Below are 18,090 nucleotides of genomic sequence, written 5' to 3'. Positions count from 1 at the left end.
CAGGCAAGAATGAAATCAGGTGAGGTCAGTTCCATCCAGTTGGATAATAGTGAAGAGGGATACTGTTGTCAACAGGTCAGATCTGATGAGAAACGTTCAGATGTCACAATAAACACTATAAGGCAGTCTTTCAAGGGTGTAGGTTTGCTCGCCGAGCTGCAGGTTTGATATCTGGACGTTTCATTACCTGAATAGGTAGCATCAGTGGTGACCTCCAAGTGAAGCGAAGCTGTTGTCTCCTGCTTTCTATTTATACCTTTCTCCTGGATGGGGTCCCTGGGGTTTGTGGTGATGTCATTTCCTGTTTGTTATAGAAGCAATTCTATGTAAATTGTTGGTCAATTAATAGATGCTTAATACAGTCTTTGTTTGTTACTAGCTACGTTATACAGAAGTATAATCTGAGAACTTCATGAATTTACATTACAAAGCATGTTGAGGAATTATATAGCTTTCGGCAAATAGTTTTGTTTTGAGACAGTTTGCATGTTTTTAATATTCATCAGAAATGCAACACTCATAATTTGGACTAACTGGCCTAAGCAACAAGTACTTTCAATTTATATAGCTTCTAGTTCCAAGTTGCTCCAAAGGGTCATTTTAGCACTATTCCTCAAGTCTCCTAGGTTTAGCTATATTCAAACCTTACTGAATAGTGGACAAGAGAACGAGATGCAGCTTCTTTTATTGGTAGACAAAAGATATATCCATACTTTTGTTTTTCTCTCTGTTTTAGAAAATCTGATCATGTTCTCACCTGTATACTTTATTGCTATGAAATGATAAGTGTCATATAGTTTGTCAGAAACCATTAGGAAGTGAATTGAAGCTATAGTGATTAGAATTCCAATATCATAATACGCCAAACTTATTTTTTCTTCTTAATAAAATCTTGCTTTTTTCTTCATTCCGTTTCTGTATTAACAACAAAGGCAGATCTCTTTCCTGTTCATAAGTAATCATTTCCATCATTTTCAATTTAATTAACTTACTTTTTCTTGCATTTTCCCTTTTAGGCAACATTGAAGAAATATCAAGCCGAACATAAAGCCAGGCTGGAGTCACTGGAAAAGTGCCATGCAGAACTGAAGAAACTTCGGAGAAAGAGTCATGGGAGTAAGAATCCACAGAAATATGGAGATAAAGAAATGCAGGTAAGGACTCAACCCTGGTGGTTCTTCACACGCTCAGTTATTTGAACTCCTTTTGGGAACAGTTTTTAAAAAATTTCTCTTAGGTTAATCTCCATGGGTTGTGTCGGGATATGGTGGAATCATTTTTTGGGAGGCTGAGTAATCTAGTCAGTGAGAGCATTAACTGGCTTACTGAATGAATCGGAACCAGAATGTAATGGAAATACATTTCTCACTAAAAACCGAAAGGAGACTCTGTGAAGGCATCTTTATATCCAGTATGAAAACACAGTACAAATAATTTGCGGTGAAATTGCCAATCACATTAGTCTTGTTCGGGAAGACCTCCATATCGGCTACAGTGTTTAATTGGGAATTGTGGATTGAGGCAGCAGAGGATGCTTTTCTAAGATTCAAAAGTATGTGTTTGCGAGGTCCACGTGGACGAGCTGGACCATTTAGTATATAACACGTTGAAGGATCTGTTTCTGTACTGTATGACTCTTAAGACAGAGTTGTGCAACATCTGACCTGTTCAGTGTCAAAAACTGGATATTTAGAATGAAAATCTTCTTAATTTTAATGTGAATGTTGCTCTAGAGTTTGCATAAATGGAAAAATGTTATGTTGTACTCAGATCCGTTGCAGTCTTGGAACATTTGTAATCGTGAGGTGATCTTGGCGAACACTTGTGTTGAAAAGTTGCATGCTTGTGAATCCATTTTCTCAATTTACTTTCTTCCAAAGCCAAGTTGCAGCTACTGATGTGACTGTTGATCCAACCAAAAATGTTTTAGCTAAAGTAGTTGAACTTAACCTTTTAAAATCGATAGTTTACCATTAGAAATTCCTTTTAATTAATTCCCTCCCTCCCCAAAAAATCCTTTGCACCCAAAGCTCGGGAAAAGATTCTGTCTCTGGGAAATAGTGTATTCTAGGAGGAGGATGAGCAAGAGGGGTGGAAAGGATTAGGTAGGGAATCCCAAATGTTTTAGTCTTAGAAATTTGAATGGACAGCCTCCACTGCTAAAATAGGAATAGAGAGAATCCAGAGGAACAGAGCTCTTTGTAGGAAGATTTTACAGGTGAAGTGAGGTGTAAAAGTTTCGGAAACAATTATGCAGATTTTACAATTGATGCAGAGGGGGTTGCACAGTGATAGTGAGCAAAGTGGTGATGGATGAGCTGAACTGATAAAAGGCAGAAATTTTGTATGAATTTGAGCTCTAGAGGGTGGAAGATAAGTAGGTTTGGAGAGTATTGAAATAATTGACATTCTTGCTGATTATGCTTACTGTGGTTCAATTTTTTGATTTGCCCTTAACATTTCACTAAGTTTCTAATTTTGATAGAGAGCAAGGGACAGCTTTTCTTTCTATCATCATAAAATGATATAAACTGGAACTGGATTTATAGAAACTAGTGAAAATATGCAATTAAAAGATGTGAAATGCCATATGGGGCAATTATTTCCTTGCCAAATTAAATTTATTTTGTGAGTCTGATGCTATAAAGACAGTTATTCTAGACACTTAATGTGATTTATTGATTTTTATTGTTGTCTGGTGTATTGAGATACAGTGAAAAGTATTGTTTTGCATGTTCTACAAGCAGATCATACCATACCATAGTGCATCAGGGTAGCAGAACAGATTGCAGAATACGGTGTTATAGTCACAGAAGATGCAGAGAGAATGAGATCAGAATTAACATTTGAGAAGCCTATTTGAAAGTCTAATAGCAGGGAAGAAGCTGTTCTTGAATCTACTCGTGCGTGTATTCAAGCTTTTATTTTATCTGCCTGATGGAAGAGGGTGGGAAAGTATATAACCGGGGTGGGAGGAATAATCTTTGATTGCTTTCCCAAGCCAGCAGGAAATATAGATGGAGTCAATGGATGGAAGATTAGTTTGCATGATGGACTAGGTTGTGTTCACGACTTTCTGTAGTTTCTCATGGTCTTGGGAGTGATGCTTCCAGATAGGATGATTTCTCTGGTGCATCTATAAAAATTGGTGAGAGACCTTGTGGGCACTCAGAACTTCCTTAGCCTCCTGAGGAAGTAGAGATATTGTTGTGCTTCTTTGACCATTTACTTTGACATGGGTGGACCAGGACAGATTATTGGTGATCATTACTCCCAGGAACCTGATGTTTTTGACACTCTTGATGCTCTCCACTTCAGCACCATTGATGCAATAGGGCAGGCCCTCCACTCTGCTGCCTGAAGTCACCGACCAGCTACTTCATTTTGCTGACATTGATGAAGAGTTTTGTTATCTTTACGTCATGCCGCTAAGCACTCAATCTCTTTCCTGTGTTCTGTCATGTCATTGTTTGAGATCCAACCTGCAGCGATGGTGTCGTCAGCAAACTTGTAAGTAGAGTTCGGGTGGATTTTGGCCCCACAGTCGCGAGTTTAAAAGGAGTATAGTAAGGGCCTGATTATGCAGCCTTGCAGGGCACTGTTGTTGAGGATTATGGTGGAGGAGGTGTTGTCGTCTATACTTACTGATTGCTGTCTATGGGTCAGGAACTTGAGGATCCAGTTACGGGGGATCTGAGACCTTGTCTCAGATTAAGAATGAGTTTGTTTGGAATTATATTGTTGAAGCAGAACTGTAGTCAATAAGTAGGAGCCTTATATAGATATACTTTTTGTCTAGATCTTCCAGAGTTAAGTGTAGGGCCAGGGAGATTGCCTCTGCTGTAGATGTGTTGCTGAGTATCTTTGTGAACCTGATGCATGTTATCACATGCAGGCTCACTTTAGCTAAATACAAATGTTCCTAATAAAATTAATAATGCTAAAGCATTTGTACTATTGTGCTTTGTACTCAGCAATGCTATGTGTTGATGCTCCACAGTTCTTAGAATTACAAGGGATTTGTTCTTCCTTAGTTCTGGAACATCCACTTATCTCAATATGCCTCAACAGCCACCACTTCCCCATCCCCCACCCAGGGAAAAAAATGACATGCCAGGTGTAGCTTGGGGAAGAATAAAAACCGGTTAGGAGAATTTTATTTGTAGGTGGTTATAATTTTTTTTAAATTACCATGATACTTTGCAATTTTTTTCTTAGATGATATCCAAGGTAATCCTACCACAAGGAATACTATGTGTGTTGGGAATATGGAAAGTAGCTAATATTAAGGTGCAGTTTCTTTTAGTTCTCCCAAACCTTTGCCTCTAACCAAAATGCATTTTAAAACTTTCAAACCAACTTTTTTCAAAGTTATTTCTATGAAGGATGGATGGTTGTTGCAGTTCCCATCTCCTCCCCCTCCCACCCCAACATGCTCTTTGTCTAAAATGACAGCCAACCACAATGAGTCATACACAGTACAATTGGTAGCAGTGTATCACCAATACTTTTAAAAAGCTGTCATAACATTTTAAATCTGTTAAATGCTCTATGTAGGTGTGCTATTTCGAAGGACAATACAAGTGACGCTTCCAAGAGTAAGAATTAGGCTTACGTTGCCAGACATTTCCTAGGATTTCCCTGTAATGGAGGGTTTTAGCTTGTCAAATCCTGACAGTTTGAACAAAATCACTTTATTGTATGTTTGATTATTGTTCTTTTACAAGTACAGTATAAATGGATTTGTAAAATACTAATGTGACAAATCAAATAGGATATGAATTAGATCATGAAAAGACTGAAAAATGTTCTTGAAATTACTTGGGTTTCTGTTCCAGCATTATATTAATTTTTCAGTGGCTTCAAGCGTTTTATAACTGGTTTAAGTTGTAGAAATCTTGCTTTTGTTTTTGCCTCTAAATGTGGCCAAACATGATGTTGAAAGGATTTAAGTGCCAATGGAATCCTTGGTTTTGTATTCAATGACCATGTATGTGCTAATCAAAGGTCATCAAAGTTTCCTCTTTCGAAAATTAAATTTCCTTTCCCTTCTCTTGTTTCCAAAGTACATTATATTTTTTTGCTTTTTGGCCTACTGAGATATGAACTTATCCAATGTTGACAGGTTCTGGTCATGGATTGAAACTTTGGGTTTGAGATAGGGCTTTTCTGGAGCAGGCTGATATATTCAGTTTTCTTTTGTGCTCATTCTAAGGCCCAAATTATCTTATTTTATATGCATTGGAAAACCAGTCCATGATACATTTCATGTTCAACTTGGAACCAGCAGCAAATGCATAATAATTGGCAAACAGGAAATCATGAAGTATGTCTTTGGCCACTTCAGTCTTTGAATGGAGCTATCTTGGATTGAGTAACCTACCATTCATCTGATATCTGATTTCATGCCAGGATCACCACCATGTAAAGCATTGGGCAGCATGATGGAAAAAATATGAAGAAAATTGGTGCTATCATGCAATTCTTGTTTAATTCCATTAGACACCGGGAATTGGTCATCCAGGACATGTGGAAACATGCTTTCTGTGGAATTGTTGAACTGTTTGGTTGAATTTTTCAGACTAACTGAGCTTCTCCATTGAATTCCAAACGTCCTCACTACTAAAGGCTTTGGTCATGCAAATAAACATAGTATGCATGTCCATGTACAGAGGCTGGCAGCAGAATTGTCAAAACAAGTGGGGCCTTCCGATTTCAAGCATCAGACTGAGAATGTAAGTCTGTGAATAGTCCACTCTTCTTTATGAATGCAAGACTTGGCCCAATGCTGATACGCAGTCAGACAGCCAATCATTTTCACTTAAACTGCTTCAGAGTCCACAGAAGATCAGCTGGAGGGACAAAATGTGTGACACCTGAGGTGCTGCGCCAGCTGATGTGTTAAGCATCCACATCATATTGAGGCAGTCACAACAGAATCATCTAGCCAAAGTACCAGATACTGTTTTACATTGTATGGAGTGCTTGAATCTGGGATGCACTGTCATGACTGTCAAGAGAAGTGGTACAAGGAAACTCTGAAGACTTCAGTTAGGAGTTTTTTCTATCAATCCTGAGTCCTGGATAAAGCTTGCCCAGGGTCACGTGCCTAGTACAACTCAATTAAAAATTGTGTGACCTCCTTCAAAAGCTAGCATGTTTCAGAAGCATAGGGAAAGTGTCAGCAGAAGAATCCTGAGCCAGAGTGACCTCCAAAACTCAGTTGTGTATGTTATCCTATTTGCAACAGAGCCTTCCAAGCACAAATTGTCCTTGATAGTCATCTGTGTACCCACTGGGATCCTACTAAACAGTACATGGTCATCTTTGACCGAAAGGACAAACCAGAAACTGTTCAATTTATTGCATTTTCAACCTATCTACTGTTTCTGCTGTTCTATATATGGCCTTGTGGCTACTTTCAAGTCCTGGTCATAATTTGTAAACAGCCCTTTTCTCCATTTGATGTCATCAGTAAATACTGATGTGGTTTCTTCATTTCCCAAGTGCAAGTTATTTCTGGATATTTGTTAAACTATACACTGCAATAGCTATGAAAAAATGACTGGCTCAGTCTTTCCAGTTTAAGAAGCTTCCCTTTGCTCGTACCCTAGATTTCTGACCCTAAATTATTTGTCTGAGTACATTGGCTATTCATTGCATGTGTCATTGCCTTCACAATAGGAGAAAAGGCTTGCATTTCTATAGCACCTGTCATAATCTCAGCATGTTTCAAAAAGTTTTATAGCCAATGGAGTACTTTTGATATGTAATCACGGCAGGTGTATAATTATATTACACTGTTATAATGTTTTGTGTAATTCTTTATTAGAACTCTCTCCAGTTCCTAAAGAACTGAACCAATATTGTGTCTATCCTGTGATTTATTGTAGAAGTTCTTCAAAGGTACACAGCATTTTTGCATTGATGGGATACTAAGACAGCCAAGAGAGAAGTGGGGTTCAGGTGAAGGGAGATTTGTGGAGATGCTATAAATGAGTTCAGTTTTTGTATTTCTTCCAATGATTGTGCATGCAAAATCAAAAGAATGGTACCTATTTTCAGATCACTACAAAGCATAGAACAAGGTCATTATTTTTAGTTACCTTCTAAATCGCACAAAAGGTATTTCTTTTCTATTGGGATTGATTTTTTTTTTGTAAAATGTTTTGCTTTTATTATTTTCGTTCTGTTTATTTTGCACTGTAGATTTTTGTTACATTGTAATAAGGTGTTTATACATTTTTTTTACTAATTAAATCTACTATTTGCAAGTTGCTTTCTGCTTTGAAGATGGGTTTGGATGCTCTCCAGCATTGTGTCATCGTTGTTTCCCTACTGCTATATCAAAATTTTGGAATCCTTTCTAATACCTGAGTGGATCTCCACCGCATGGACTGCAGCAGTTCAAGAAGACAACTCCTAGCTGCTGTCTCGAGGGCAATTGGGGATGGGCAATAAATGATTCCCAGCAATGTCCGCATCCCACGAAACAATATTTAAACAATTGCTTTATTGTCTCACCTGTAAGGCAAAACTGTTAATCACAGTATTCAAAATTTGACAGCTGTGTCTTAAAAACTGGAATTCAAATAGTTATCATTATTCCAGAGGGAGTGTAGTTGAATCCTGTTATTTTTGTACCTGTGGTAGACTAGCATAAAAATATCAGCTCCTGGTGAGTGAGTGTCACTGGGTGTGGAGTCAGGAATTGGGTATACTCTGGATTTATGTCAATCTGTATTTGGATCAAACTAATGGTCTGGAGCCATTGGTTCAAATCCCATTGTGGTGGAATTTAAAAGGTCTAGAATTGAAAGCCAGTCTCTGTGTAATGATGACTATGAAGCTAATCTCCTAGAAGGAAGGGAATCTGTCATCCTTACCCACTGAGGCCTACATCTGACTCTCGACTCTCAGCAATTTGCCTCACTCTTATTTACCGTCAATCATGGCCTGGCAAGCCACTCAATTAGGGCAGTTAAGGATAGGCAACAAATGCTGGTCTTATTAGGGATACCCAAGTCCCTGAAAGAATACAGGACCTTTGAACTCTATATTGGAAGCAGAAAGTTCATTTTCCACATTTTAGAAGTTTAATTCTGAATTTAAATGCAATCACTTGAGACTGAACTTGGTGCTGCTTTGTTTGAAAAAAAAATTGGCAGCATTTATTTTTCAATGGAATTTTCCAAAAGCTGAATGGAGATGATACTGTTTTATTATTTCACTCTGCATTGAAGCTATTCCAAGAGCACCTAGGGAAACCTGTAAATAGAACTGAAGAGGCAAAGCAGAAAAATCCTGCTTAGTTCGCAAAGTTCTTCAAAGCAGCTGTTTCTATAAGCTGTGAAAGCTGTAATTGTCAAGTCTAGGTGCCATAGTGTGTACAAGCATCAAGAGGAATCCAATGTGATTTGGAAGCGACACAAAAGAGCAAATATTTTGCAAGTTAGTACAGTCACTTATTTTGTGATTTTTCTGATTTGAATGGTCTATTTACATTTCCAGTCAGATTTATGATTTAAGGTGGCAAGACAGCAAGGGGGACAAGTGTCCCAAAGGAGATTAGCCAGCAAAAATTTATTCTGTAGACATTGTGGTGAGGAAGCTGTGCCTTATCAGCCCCAGCCTCCACGTTTGCCTCACCCTTGCCCCCAGACTGCACTTCCATCACTCCCAGCTGATCCAAGCCTCTTGCCCTTCAGCTCGGGCATGAGTGCACAGCCTGTCTTGATTATCTGACAGAGAGAGCTACATCTAGCACTTGCATGTGGGCTTTCTTGACATTCTGGATTATCACTCCTGGTTGTTCTGGATGTTAAAAACAATACTTCTATAGGAGGAGAGAAAATTGGTAACTAGCTTGTCCTCCATCTCATCTCAATCACAACAAAACATGTGTTACTGTATGGGCTGACTGGCATACAACATTTAGGTAAGGGCCCAGAATTAAAATCCATATGTTAAAGAATGTTCTTCTGAGCAAAGAGGACAATATTATACTGACATTTGCTAATTCCTATATGAAATGAATGGAGGATTCGAATATACAATGACTGTCCCTGATAGGCAATGAGTCATGGAATGAGTCTAGCATGACTACCATTATCCCAATGTCCTTAGGAATACTTTTAGATTTTATTATAGAATTATTTGATTTCTGATTTTGTCTGTCTGAGCAATTGATATTATGGCCATTGTGTCAACCTGAAGTACCATATGTTTTTATTAACTGTTGTAGCATTCTGAGATTTAATCCTTTTCAAGTAATACTGTTCTGTACTACGCAAAGAATTCCTGGTTTGACCTATTTTCTGTTGCTATGGCAACAACCTATCAGCAGCACATTTCTATTGGAATACAGTTGTGAGTCATGAGAAGTGACATTTTCATGCAATAATTGAAGATCAAGGATGTTTATGGAAATCTTACCAATGGAAGAATGTCAAGAAAAAAAAAGTTACGTTTTCTGTGTGAAATAAAAATGCAGTGCTCAAAGGTAAAGGGAACGTAAGTGAGCTTTTACAATGAGAATTCTGCTTACTTAGTTCAATTAGTGACTGGAGGAATGCCAATGGTTTCCATAATATGTTTCTACTAACCACTACTTTCTGTGGTCATGTTCCTTATGAATCTCTTCTGGAGCATTGTGTGTACAGGTGTGGCTTAACCCATTCCTCCTTGAGAATTTGAGCTCAACAATTTCAGCTTCAGATTTTTAATTGTACCTTGTACTGGCTGATGATTTACTCAATTAATTTTCTTTTGAAACATGAGTAAAGATGAGATCTTGAGCTACATCTTTGATCATAACAAGGTTAGTCCTTGATTGCCAAAAGCACATACACTTTAATGAAAATCATGAAAACATTTTACTTTTAACTGTAAATCCCAAATCCTAAATTATTTTTTTTTTGGATGCCCAATTTAGCTACATATTTCTTCTACATCATGATCCTTCCTTTACAAAACAAGTGAGGGAGGCATGTATTATTGTGATGCTGCACATTTTCAATTTTAGACTTTCCTGTTTGGTTGTGGGGGAAAAGAACGCTTACTTGCATTTATCAATTAAATTTCAGAGGAATTGTATTGCCTTACCAGTACCCCTCAATTACATGTTAATCTTAGATAATGCTATCCCATTTTTGTTTTTTTTTACAGTACTAACTTGCATTCAATTTCTTCTGACTGGTCGTATTTTTAATACTTTTCGTTATATCTTTAGTCTGTTTTGATCTGAAGTCATGCATTGGAGAATGGTACGGCTGTACTTCTAACATGTCTCTTAGTATTGCACAGAACCATGTTAAGTAGAGCATGGTTCATATCTCTCTTTAATTTGGTCATTACCAGCTACATACTGCTATGAATATCTATTTTACTACTTTATTTTGCTTCTAATAATTTTTAATTTGTCTGTATATGTGGGTAATTTTGTAGACTAGATTTAAATTTGAAAATACTATTTCACTTTTTATTTTTGAAACCAGTGAAGAAATAAATTTATTTTCTGTGGTAAAGGATTAGTTTTGAATCATTCGCAGAAGTAAGCTGATTGTTGAACCCATATAAAGTAATTGCTGACATCATTCTTTGACCTTCAAAAAGCTTTAAAATTTTTTAGTTGGCAGTGCATCAAGAATAAAGCCTTTTATTATGAGGTTTCGTTTCCTTTTGTGCTAAGTCTTCAGGATGCATAGTTTGCCAGAACTTTTGTCAGCCTGTCTCTTTCTATCTCCAAAATTTGATAGAACGTTGGAAAGTTTAATAAACAATTAAACACCTATTGTGTTACAATGCATATTTAGGTACTGTAAGCCAGAGTTTAATATTGACTCACTAACATTGTTTCACTTTAACAATGTTAAACAGTATTATTAAAATATTTAAGATTTGCTAGTTTTACAGTAATACTGGTTGCCGCAGGCGCTCTATTTCTGCGGGTTGCCCATTATGTGCCCTTGCTTTCCCGGTGTTACCCCTCTCTGCCTCTTCCCAACTCCTGAATTACCTCCCACTCTTACTAATTACCTTAGCCCCTGACATATGTTGTTCTTCTTCTCTTTCTACTGGATGTAATCCTGGCATTGCTCTTGTTGCGTGCTCTAAACTAGCACTCATGTCCTGTCCTCCATCTAGTGGCAGAGATTGGTTTGTGCAGGTGGTCCTGGGACTTCGTCCTACCTGCACTGAGCAACTCTGTAACTAAACAGACCTGGTTAATATATCAACACAGCTCCGTGCAGGTGAATGCATTTTCTTAAACATATTGTACTTTATTTTTATATTTAGTTATGTATTTTGTTATTTTAGCTGGAGATGCACAGGGCTGCATATCTACGGTAAAGAATTTCAATTTGTGCATCAGACATTTCTGACCCAGATAAAAGGAACCCAACTCTGGCTTCAATATTGATTTATATGGACAGCTCTGCCTTATTTAAACAAGTTTCAGTTAAAGTTACGATTTTCAGGAACACAACACTTGCTTTAAGTGAGGACTTGTAACTTTATCCTGGCCATGCACTTGTATTGAAAATAAATAAATAAATTATGCCTAACTTCATACATTTAAAACTAGCAATCCAGGCTGCTCAAAGTTTGCTTTCAATGTAGTTTTATAATGTATTGTTATGGTTGCAATATAAAGAATTTAAAATTGTATAACTTAATTAGATTTGACAGTTGTACTTGCTTAGCCTTCAAACTATTCAAAGAAGCTTGTTCTTTATAATACAGAAAAATAGAATTAAAAGTTCAGAATAAAACAATTCATATGTCCAGAAATTTTAGTGAGCATGATATTGATTTAAAAATATCTGAACAAATTAATGGAGTTGAACAATGAAGCTATTGTCAATTCTATTAACTTAGAGAAAGATGTATATAAACTGTAAAAGGTTTAATCAGATTTACTTTAAGAAATCCTATTAGAATTACAAAAATTAAAGTGCAATCAAGCCAATTATTGGTGTTCTCTGCTTGGTGTTCAAATGCTTGGTGTTCAACTTTTCACACCTTCAAACACACAACTAACAGTGAATATGTTTGAGAGAAATTTAAATTATGGTCTCCTTTTTTTCCAGCATAAGGTTGACATTAATTCTGTGTTTTACAGCACTGTCTGCCATGTCAGATACAATTCTGGCTCCAGTGACTTTTAGTCATTGGGCTTGCCTGCCTCCAACACGTGCTAAGTCAGTTATTAGGGCTTGGGAATTTAATTGCATATGGTCAGAGCATTCGTCACCCTTCCTCAGGTGCTAATCAGCTATACTTTAAAAGGCTGCTGGAGGCCTTTTAAAAAGGCATGATATAATTAAGTTTTTATCTTTTTGAGTTTAAAGAAGTAGATGTTGGATGCGTGAACAGGGTTTATATCTCTGTAATTTACCTCCAAACATCTCTCAGAAATATTTAATACATTGAACAGTGTGTTTTGAAGTGCTAGTGTTTAATTAACATGCTGGAGAGAGGTTTACTCATTGTTGATGAAAAGTTTACTTAACTTTTATTAAAGAAATTGTTTTAATGCAACTTCTGTTTGTTGGTTGAATTATGTATTCACACTTGTACATCAATGAGAACATAGCCATGAAAATGGAGCCTAAATAGCAGTTTCAGGAATTCTGCCCTGCTGTACTTCATGTGAACCATTACAATGGTTATTTAGTTTAATAACTTTCATTTTTGTTACTTTAGTGCTGGCTGATCATAAATCCAATAATCCCATTAATTGTTTAAAAAAAATTGTTATCAAATAAGTTTATTACATCTTGGTATAAATGTGTTGCCTTTTTTTATAATCTATTATTTGCAACAAAATTTGATGTAATGTGCAACTAACAGAAATGGGAGAATGGCTGGTATTTTGAACTGAGTTTAATACTTTTTAGGAACGGAGGTATTATCATCTATTTCTTTCAACATTTAATGACTTTATTAGTCTACAATCATAGTTTAGACAGTACTGTAATCTCATAGAAATATGCACACCCTGCTAAAATTCCACAAGTTGAGAATTTATTTCCCACTGTAGCTAGAAGCAAATTGAGCTCAATTCTAATTATTTGTACGGTTGTCATTTCACCTGTTGTCGAGAAAGTGAATTGCATATTGTTAGGTCATATTGAGTGCGTATACACTTGCTAGTGACCTTATTTGACCACTATCATTATTTCATTGCTATTATTTGCCACTTTACATTGGCTCATATGTTCTGAATGCAAAAATGTTACTCTGCTTTCGTACTGAGTAACTCTGGGTTTAATCCAAACTCTCTCATAAAAGTTTTGTTTACAATATCTCGATCAATTTTTCAGATTAGGAATCTTCAATTTAGCATAAATTGACAGATACTATAGAAGTTGAACAATTGTCAAAAAAATTGCATTAATTCAACTAATAGTCTCGTGATGTAGATGGAGTTCCAACACTGCAGGTCTCTTACTCATCATGTAAAAGCCAATTTTCTATGCACAAAAGCAAATTTTGTTTGATAATTTAATCACACTATGGTTATGTGATGGGAATCAATGAAGTACAAAGTAGTTTATATGAAAGAGAAAGACCAACTTTGAAGCAATGCGGTATTTTGTGCAGCTTGTCTTTTTTAAATGAAACGTTGTTCTGATATGTCTTCAGGTATTAATCGAAATGTTGAACAACATATAAAATATGGAAATGAAATACCTCCATTCATCAATTTCTGTGCAGCCATATTAATGTCATAACCATAGCCAGTCATTACAACTGAAAGTTTTTGCATTCTTCTCTTATTTCATCATCGTTTTCTCAATGTCCTTTTTGCTTTCTTATCTCCTCTGATTTGTACAGTTTGTGGAGACAATAAGCAAAAAGCAATCTGATCTGGAGAGCTACATTGGAAATGGTTACAAAACAGCATTGAGCGAGGAGCGTAGGCGATACAGCTTTCTGGTAGAAAAGCAGTGTGCAGTCGCCAAGAATAGCATGGTATACCACAGCAGGGTAAGTTATTTACTAATTGTTTTTCAAATTAAGTGAATCTAAACTGCAATATTACAACTTTTCAAAAATGTTAGAGACAAATATAGATAGTTTTTTTTTATATTAGGTTCAATGTTTTTAATCTTGTCCTCAACTAAAATGGTCAATTTGTCATTAGATCTGTGAGCCTTTAATAGTTCAGTCTAATGACCATTTTTGATACATCAGAACCGTAACTGAGTAACACAGTTGAGATTGATACTGTCCTTTGCTAATGTTGACATCAATTGGGAACATACACCCACAAAAATAATTCTGGTTTAACGGAAATTGTAATGCCAAACTACCCTTTCTGGATGAAATCAGCTTATTGAGCATAGACTATGGTGCAGATTAGCATTTTCCTGAACTGTATTACTCAATGTTGTACATTCTTCCACAGTTCTAATATTTTGATAGTATCATGATACTAAAAGCAGTGCTACATAACAAAGTTAATTGTAGTAGTGCACACCCATATCAGATGAATAGCACCACAGAAGCTCTTTGTATTGGATATCCTGAGGAAAAATGTTACTCCATCCTTTTTCATAAGTTTCTATTCCTCGGTTGCTGGAATTATAGTGAATTATCATTTTAGTTACCCTTCTTTTCCTTGCCAGTTTCCTTGTTATCCTTGCCTCTCCTGAGGTTTTGATTTTCTGTTAGTGTGCAATTCTGTTATCATCCACGCTTCACTTAATTTATGAAAATTAACAAGGTGTCAGGAGGCTACATGTTGCTGGAAGGTTTTGCTGCCAGTTCTGATTTCTGTCCTCCCCAAACCACACAATCTGCATGAGGTCTTGAACAATGATCAGGAACAGGGAAGGGTGAGGGTTAGTGGGGGTGGGGGGTGAGGGATGATGGTATAGAACATTTTGCACATCAGTGATCCTGTTCAGTTGTAACCACCTAACTACACATCCAAAAGTAAGATCTTGTAATATTTCATTTTACTTTACATCACTATTTTTCCAGAAGATTTAATATTCGTGGCAAATGGTTTTTCTCTGCTGTTAAAATTGATTAAATTAAGATCCTTGAAAATGTTTTACTCTGTTGGTCCATCTGAAGTAATCTCTAAATTCTCTTTTCTTTAATAGGGCAAGGATATGATAACACAAAAGCTTCCTAGCTGGCAACAGGCTTGTAGTGATCCATCCAAAATTCCTGAGCGTGCAATGTCATTGGTGCAGCAGATGTCTTCAGGCAATGGAGGAACTCTCATCTCTGACCCTGCTGCTTCCACTAAATCAGGACTGGTTATATCAGACCCTATTCCTGGTGCTAAACCTCTGCCAGTACCACCAGAACTTGCACCTTTTGTTGGTGGAGGTGGATTGGGTCAAGGTTCTGTAAGTATTGATGTTTTGTAAAGTCTATTTAGTATTTTTGAAACTATTTTGTATTTAATTTTCAAAGACCTGAATACCTGATACACAAGCAGAACATTTGTGGAGTAAAAAGGAGTACTTTGTGATCATCCTTAATAATGCCAGTCAAATTATCTGTTTTATGCTACTATTTTTTTTTAAATATCATCTGATCATTCCTGAATATCATCTAGAGGGCTTCCCTGATCTCCCTACAAAAGTTCAAATCCATTTTAATAGTTTTCAACCGCATTCCTTGTACAGCATTGTTATTGAGGAAAGAAAAGCTGACTTTATAGGTGTATGTTATTGAGGCGTTGAAGGTCTCACCCGTTGGCTGAGAGCTGGCAAGGCATCTACATGACCACTTTTGAGGAAGGTCCAGTGAACCACATGCCAACCAGACAGTACTTTTTGAGGATTGTAAGAAAAGGGGCCGGGGATATCTCTCAGGAACCTGATCCTTCTGATGTCTGGTCCCTTGATAAGGTACTTATTACCTTTGCCTTTGATTAAAGGATGCACTCTGGGTGACAAACATTGAACAGCAGTTAGAATGTGGAAAGGCAGCAGGGTTCAAATGCAACACTGCCCCACGCAGTTAAATGCCTTTCCAGCTTCCAAGCTCACCTTTAGCAAGAGCAGAAGATTCCACCCTGTAAATCCCACCTGCTTCAATACAAACATCTTGCTATTGAAGGATACATTGTGCATGGCATTCTTCCATCTCTTTCCACTCAGCACATGACATACTAAGGAGTTGGGGAGAGTAAGACTGTGTATGTGTTAGATATATTTATCTAGTACATAATGGAAGAATAAGATCTCGGGGTGGCACGGTGGCTCAGTGGTTAGCACTGCTGCCTCACAGTGCCAGGGACCCGGGTTCGATTCCGGCCTTGGGTGACTGTCTGTGTGGAGTTTGTCCATTTTCACCCCCCCTCCCCCTCCAGGTGCTCCTGTTTCCTCCCATAATCCAAAGATGTGCAGATTAGGTGAATTGACCATGCTAAATTGCCCGTAGTGTTAGGTGCATTAGTCAGGGATAAATATAGGGTAGGGGAATGGGTCTAAGTGGGTTACTCTTCGGAGGATCGGTGTCGACTTGTTGGGCCGAAGGGCCTGTTGCCATACTGTAGGGGATCTAATCTAATCTTGTTGAGTTTAGTTAATCCTTTTAGGAGCCTGTTTTCTGCAGACCTTTCTCCTGGAATTGCACGTGTTTTCTTCTGGATAGGTGGAGTGTTTTTTTTTATTCCTGGAGTCTTTCTGGGACCCTGATCAGACACAAACAAGTGCACTAATGGTCCTGAAAACTTGTTTCTTTTATTTCTGATGCAAACCTTTGTGTCATTAAGTTAAATTAACCTCCTTCAGTTGTCTCATATTGTCAATGTTTGTGAAGTCTGGACAAGAAGTGCCATTGCACCTTTTCATAAAAGGAAAATTATTAAATTTGGTTACTGATTATATGCAACTAATAGCTGTATTTCAGTATAGTTTTAAACTGTGAAGATTTTTCACTTTTTCTGAATGTTTAGGTGATTTTTTAAAAAAAAACTGTTGCTCTCTCATTCACTAACTACAAGGGAAGTGTAATTTTAGATTTAGACTTTCAACACGATTGCAATATATATCTCAGTTAAATGGAAATCAATTTTACACTGAAACACCAAAATCTCCAAGTATCAAATTGTTCATATATTGATTCTTTGTCTTCAGTTCCTTTCTTATTAAGCTATTACTAGGCTTTACATCATTAGCTTGTAGCTAGGAGATTGCAGCTGGGGTTGAGTTTTGACTGGTTTCCTATTGGAAATTAGTTGGTGGAGGATTTTGTCCATGAGTAAATATGTTCCCGGGAAGTAATTGATGCCCAAGCTATTGGCTTGTTTGACAACTGCAGTGACTGTTCTGACTTATGTTGAAATGTTCTTTTTTAATAATGGATGAACTTGGTGACTGGTGAACTGTGGAGGAGCTTGTTAAATTAAGGATTTTTAATATTGAGGTTGAGTTTTCATTGTAGGTGGGTTTCTATCATTGATATTACTTAGTTATACAGCTGTCTTCAAAGCTATAGATCAAAATGTCAACTTATTGACTTTTTTTACTGTGAAAAAGATTCAAAGTACAGTCAAGAGTATTATAATTGAGTTCTAATTAAAGCTTTAATGCTGCTCCATAATGAAATAATGGACTGAGCTCATTTGAACCTAAATTTAAAGAACTGATGCCTCAGTGAGCCTTTTATCCTATTCGTCATTGTTTCCTTATGATCTTTCTGGTGATCTGTGTACCATAACAGCTCTAATACTAAGTATTTTGTTTGAACTCTCCAGCTTGTGTTTTTAGATCCTGTCAGTTTTTCGCTTGGCCTAGCCCAACAATGTTGTTTCTCACTGCTGCTTTATTACAGTAGCAAGAGGAAAAATAACTAACCTCATTTGGATAGTGATTTCCCAACAGCTAATCAGTAAATGGCAATGACAGAAGGTGCCAAGCAATTTACGACACACAATCTATCTGGAAAGTAGTTTCATAGTGTTACACACTCTCCAAAGGGATTGATTTTACAGTGCTTTATTAATGTGTACTTCATGTGTTGTTTTAAGGCTTAAGTGCAAGTTGAAGTTGTCAGTCACCATCTATCTGTCTCAACAGTGATTGCTGTTGATCACTCCCCAGCAAGACTGGAGCA

General features: G+C 36.9%; 1 protein-coding gene across 3 annotated transcripts in view; it reads left to right on the top strand.

The window, feature by feature from the left end:
- LOC132827966 (brain-specific angiogenesis inhibitor 1-associated protein 2-like) overlaps window positions 1-18,090 on the top strand; it is a 78,091-nt gene that overhangs the window by 46,094 nt on the left and 13,907 nt on the right. For all 3 annotated transcript variants that reach the window (XM_060844821.1, XM_060844819.1, XM_060844820.1), the window contains 3 exons: window positions 1,017-1,154; window positions 13,843-13,995; window positions 15,120-15,371. In XM_060844821.1, coding sequence (XP_060700804.1) covers window positions 1,017-1,154; window positions 13,843-13,995; window positions 15,120-15,371 — 543 coding nt within the window. The remainder of the gene's footprint in view (window positions 1-1,016; window positions 1,155-13,842; window positions 13,996-15,119; window positions 15,372-18,090) is intronic.

The sequence above is a fragment of the Hemiscyllium ocellatum genome, chromosome 25 (assembly GCF_020745735.1).
Source record: "Hemiscyllium ocellatum isolate sHemOce1 chromosome 25, sHemOce1.pat.X.cur, whole genome shotgun sequence".
NCBI classification, from domain to species: domain Eukaryota; kingdom Metazoa; phylum Chordata; class Chondrichthyes; order Orectolobiformes; family Hemiscylliidae; genus Hemiscyllium; species Hemiscyllium ocellatum.
This window is presented reverse-complemented; position numbering and strand designations above follow the sequence as displayed.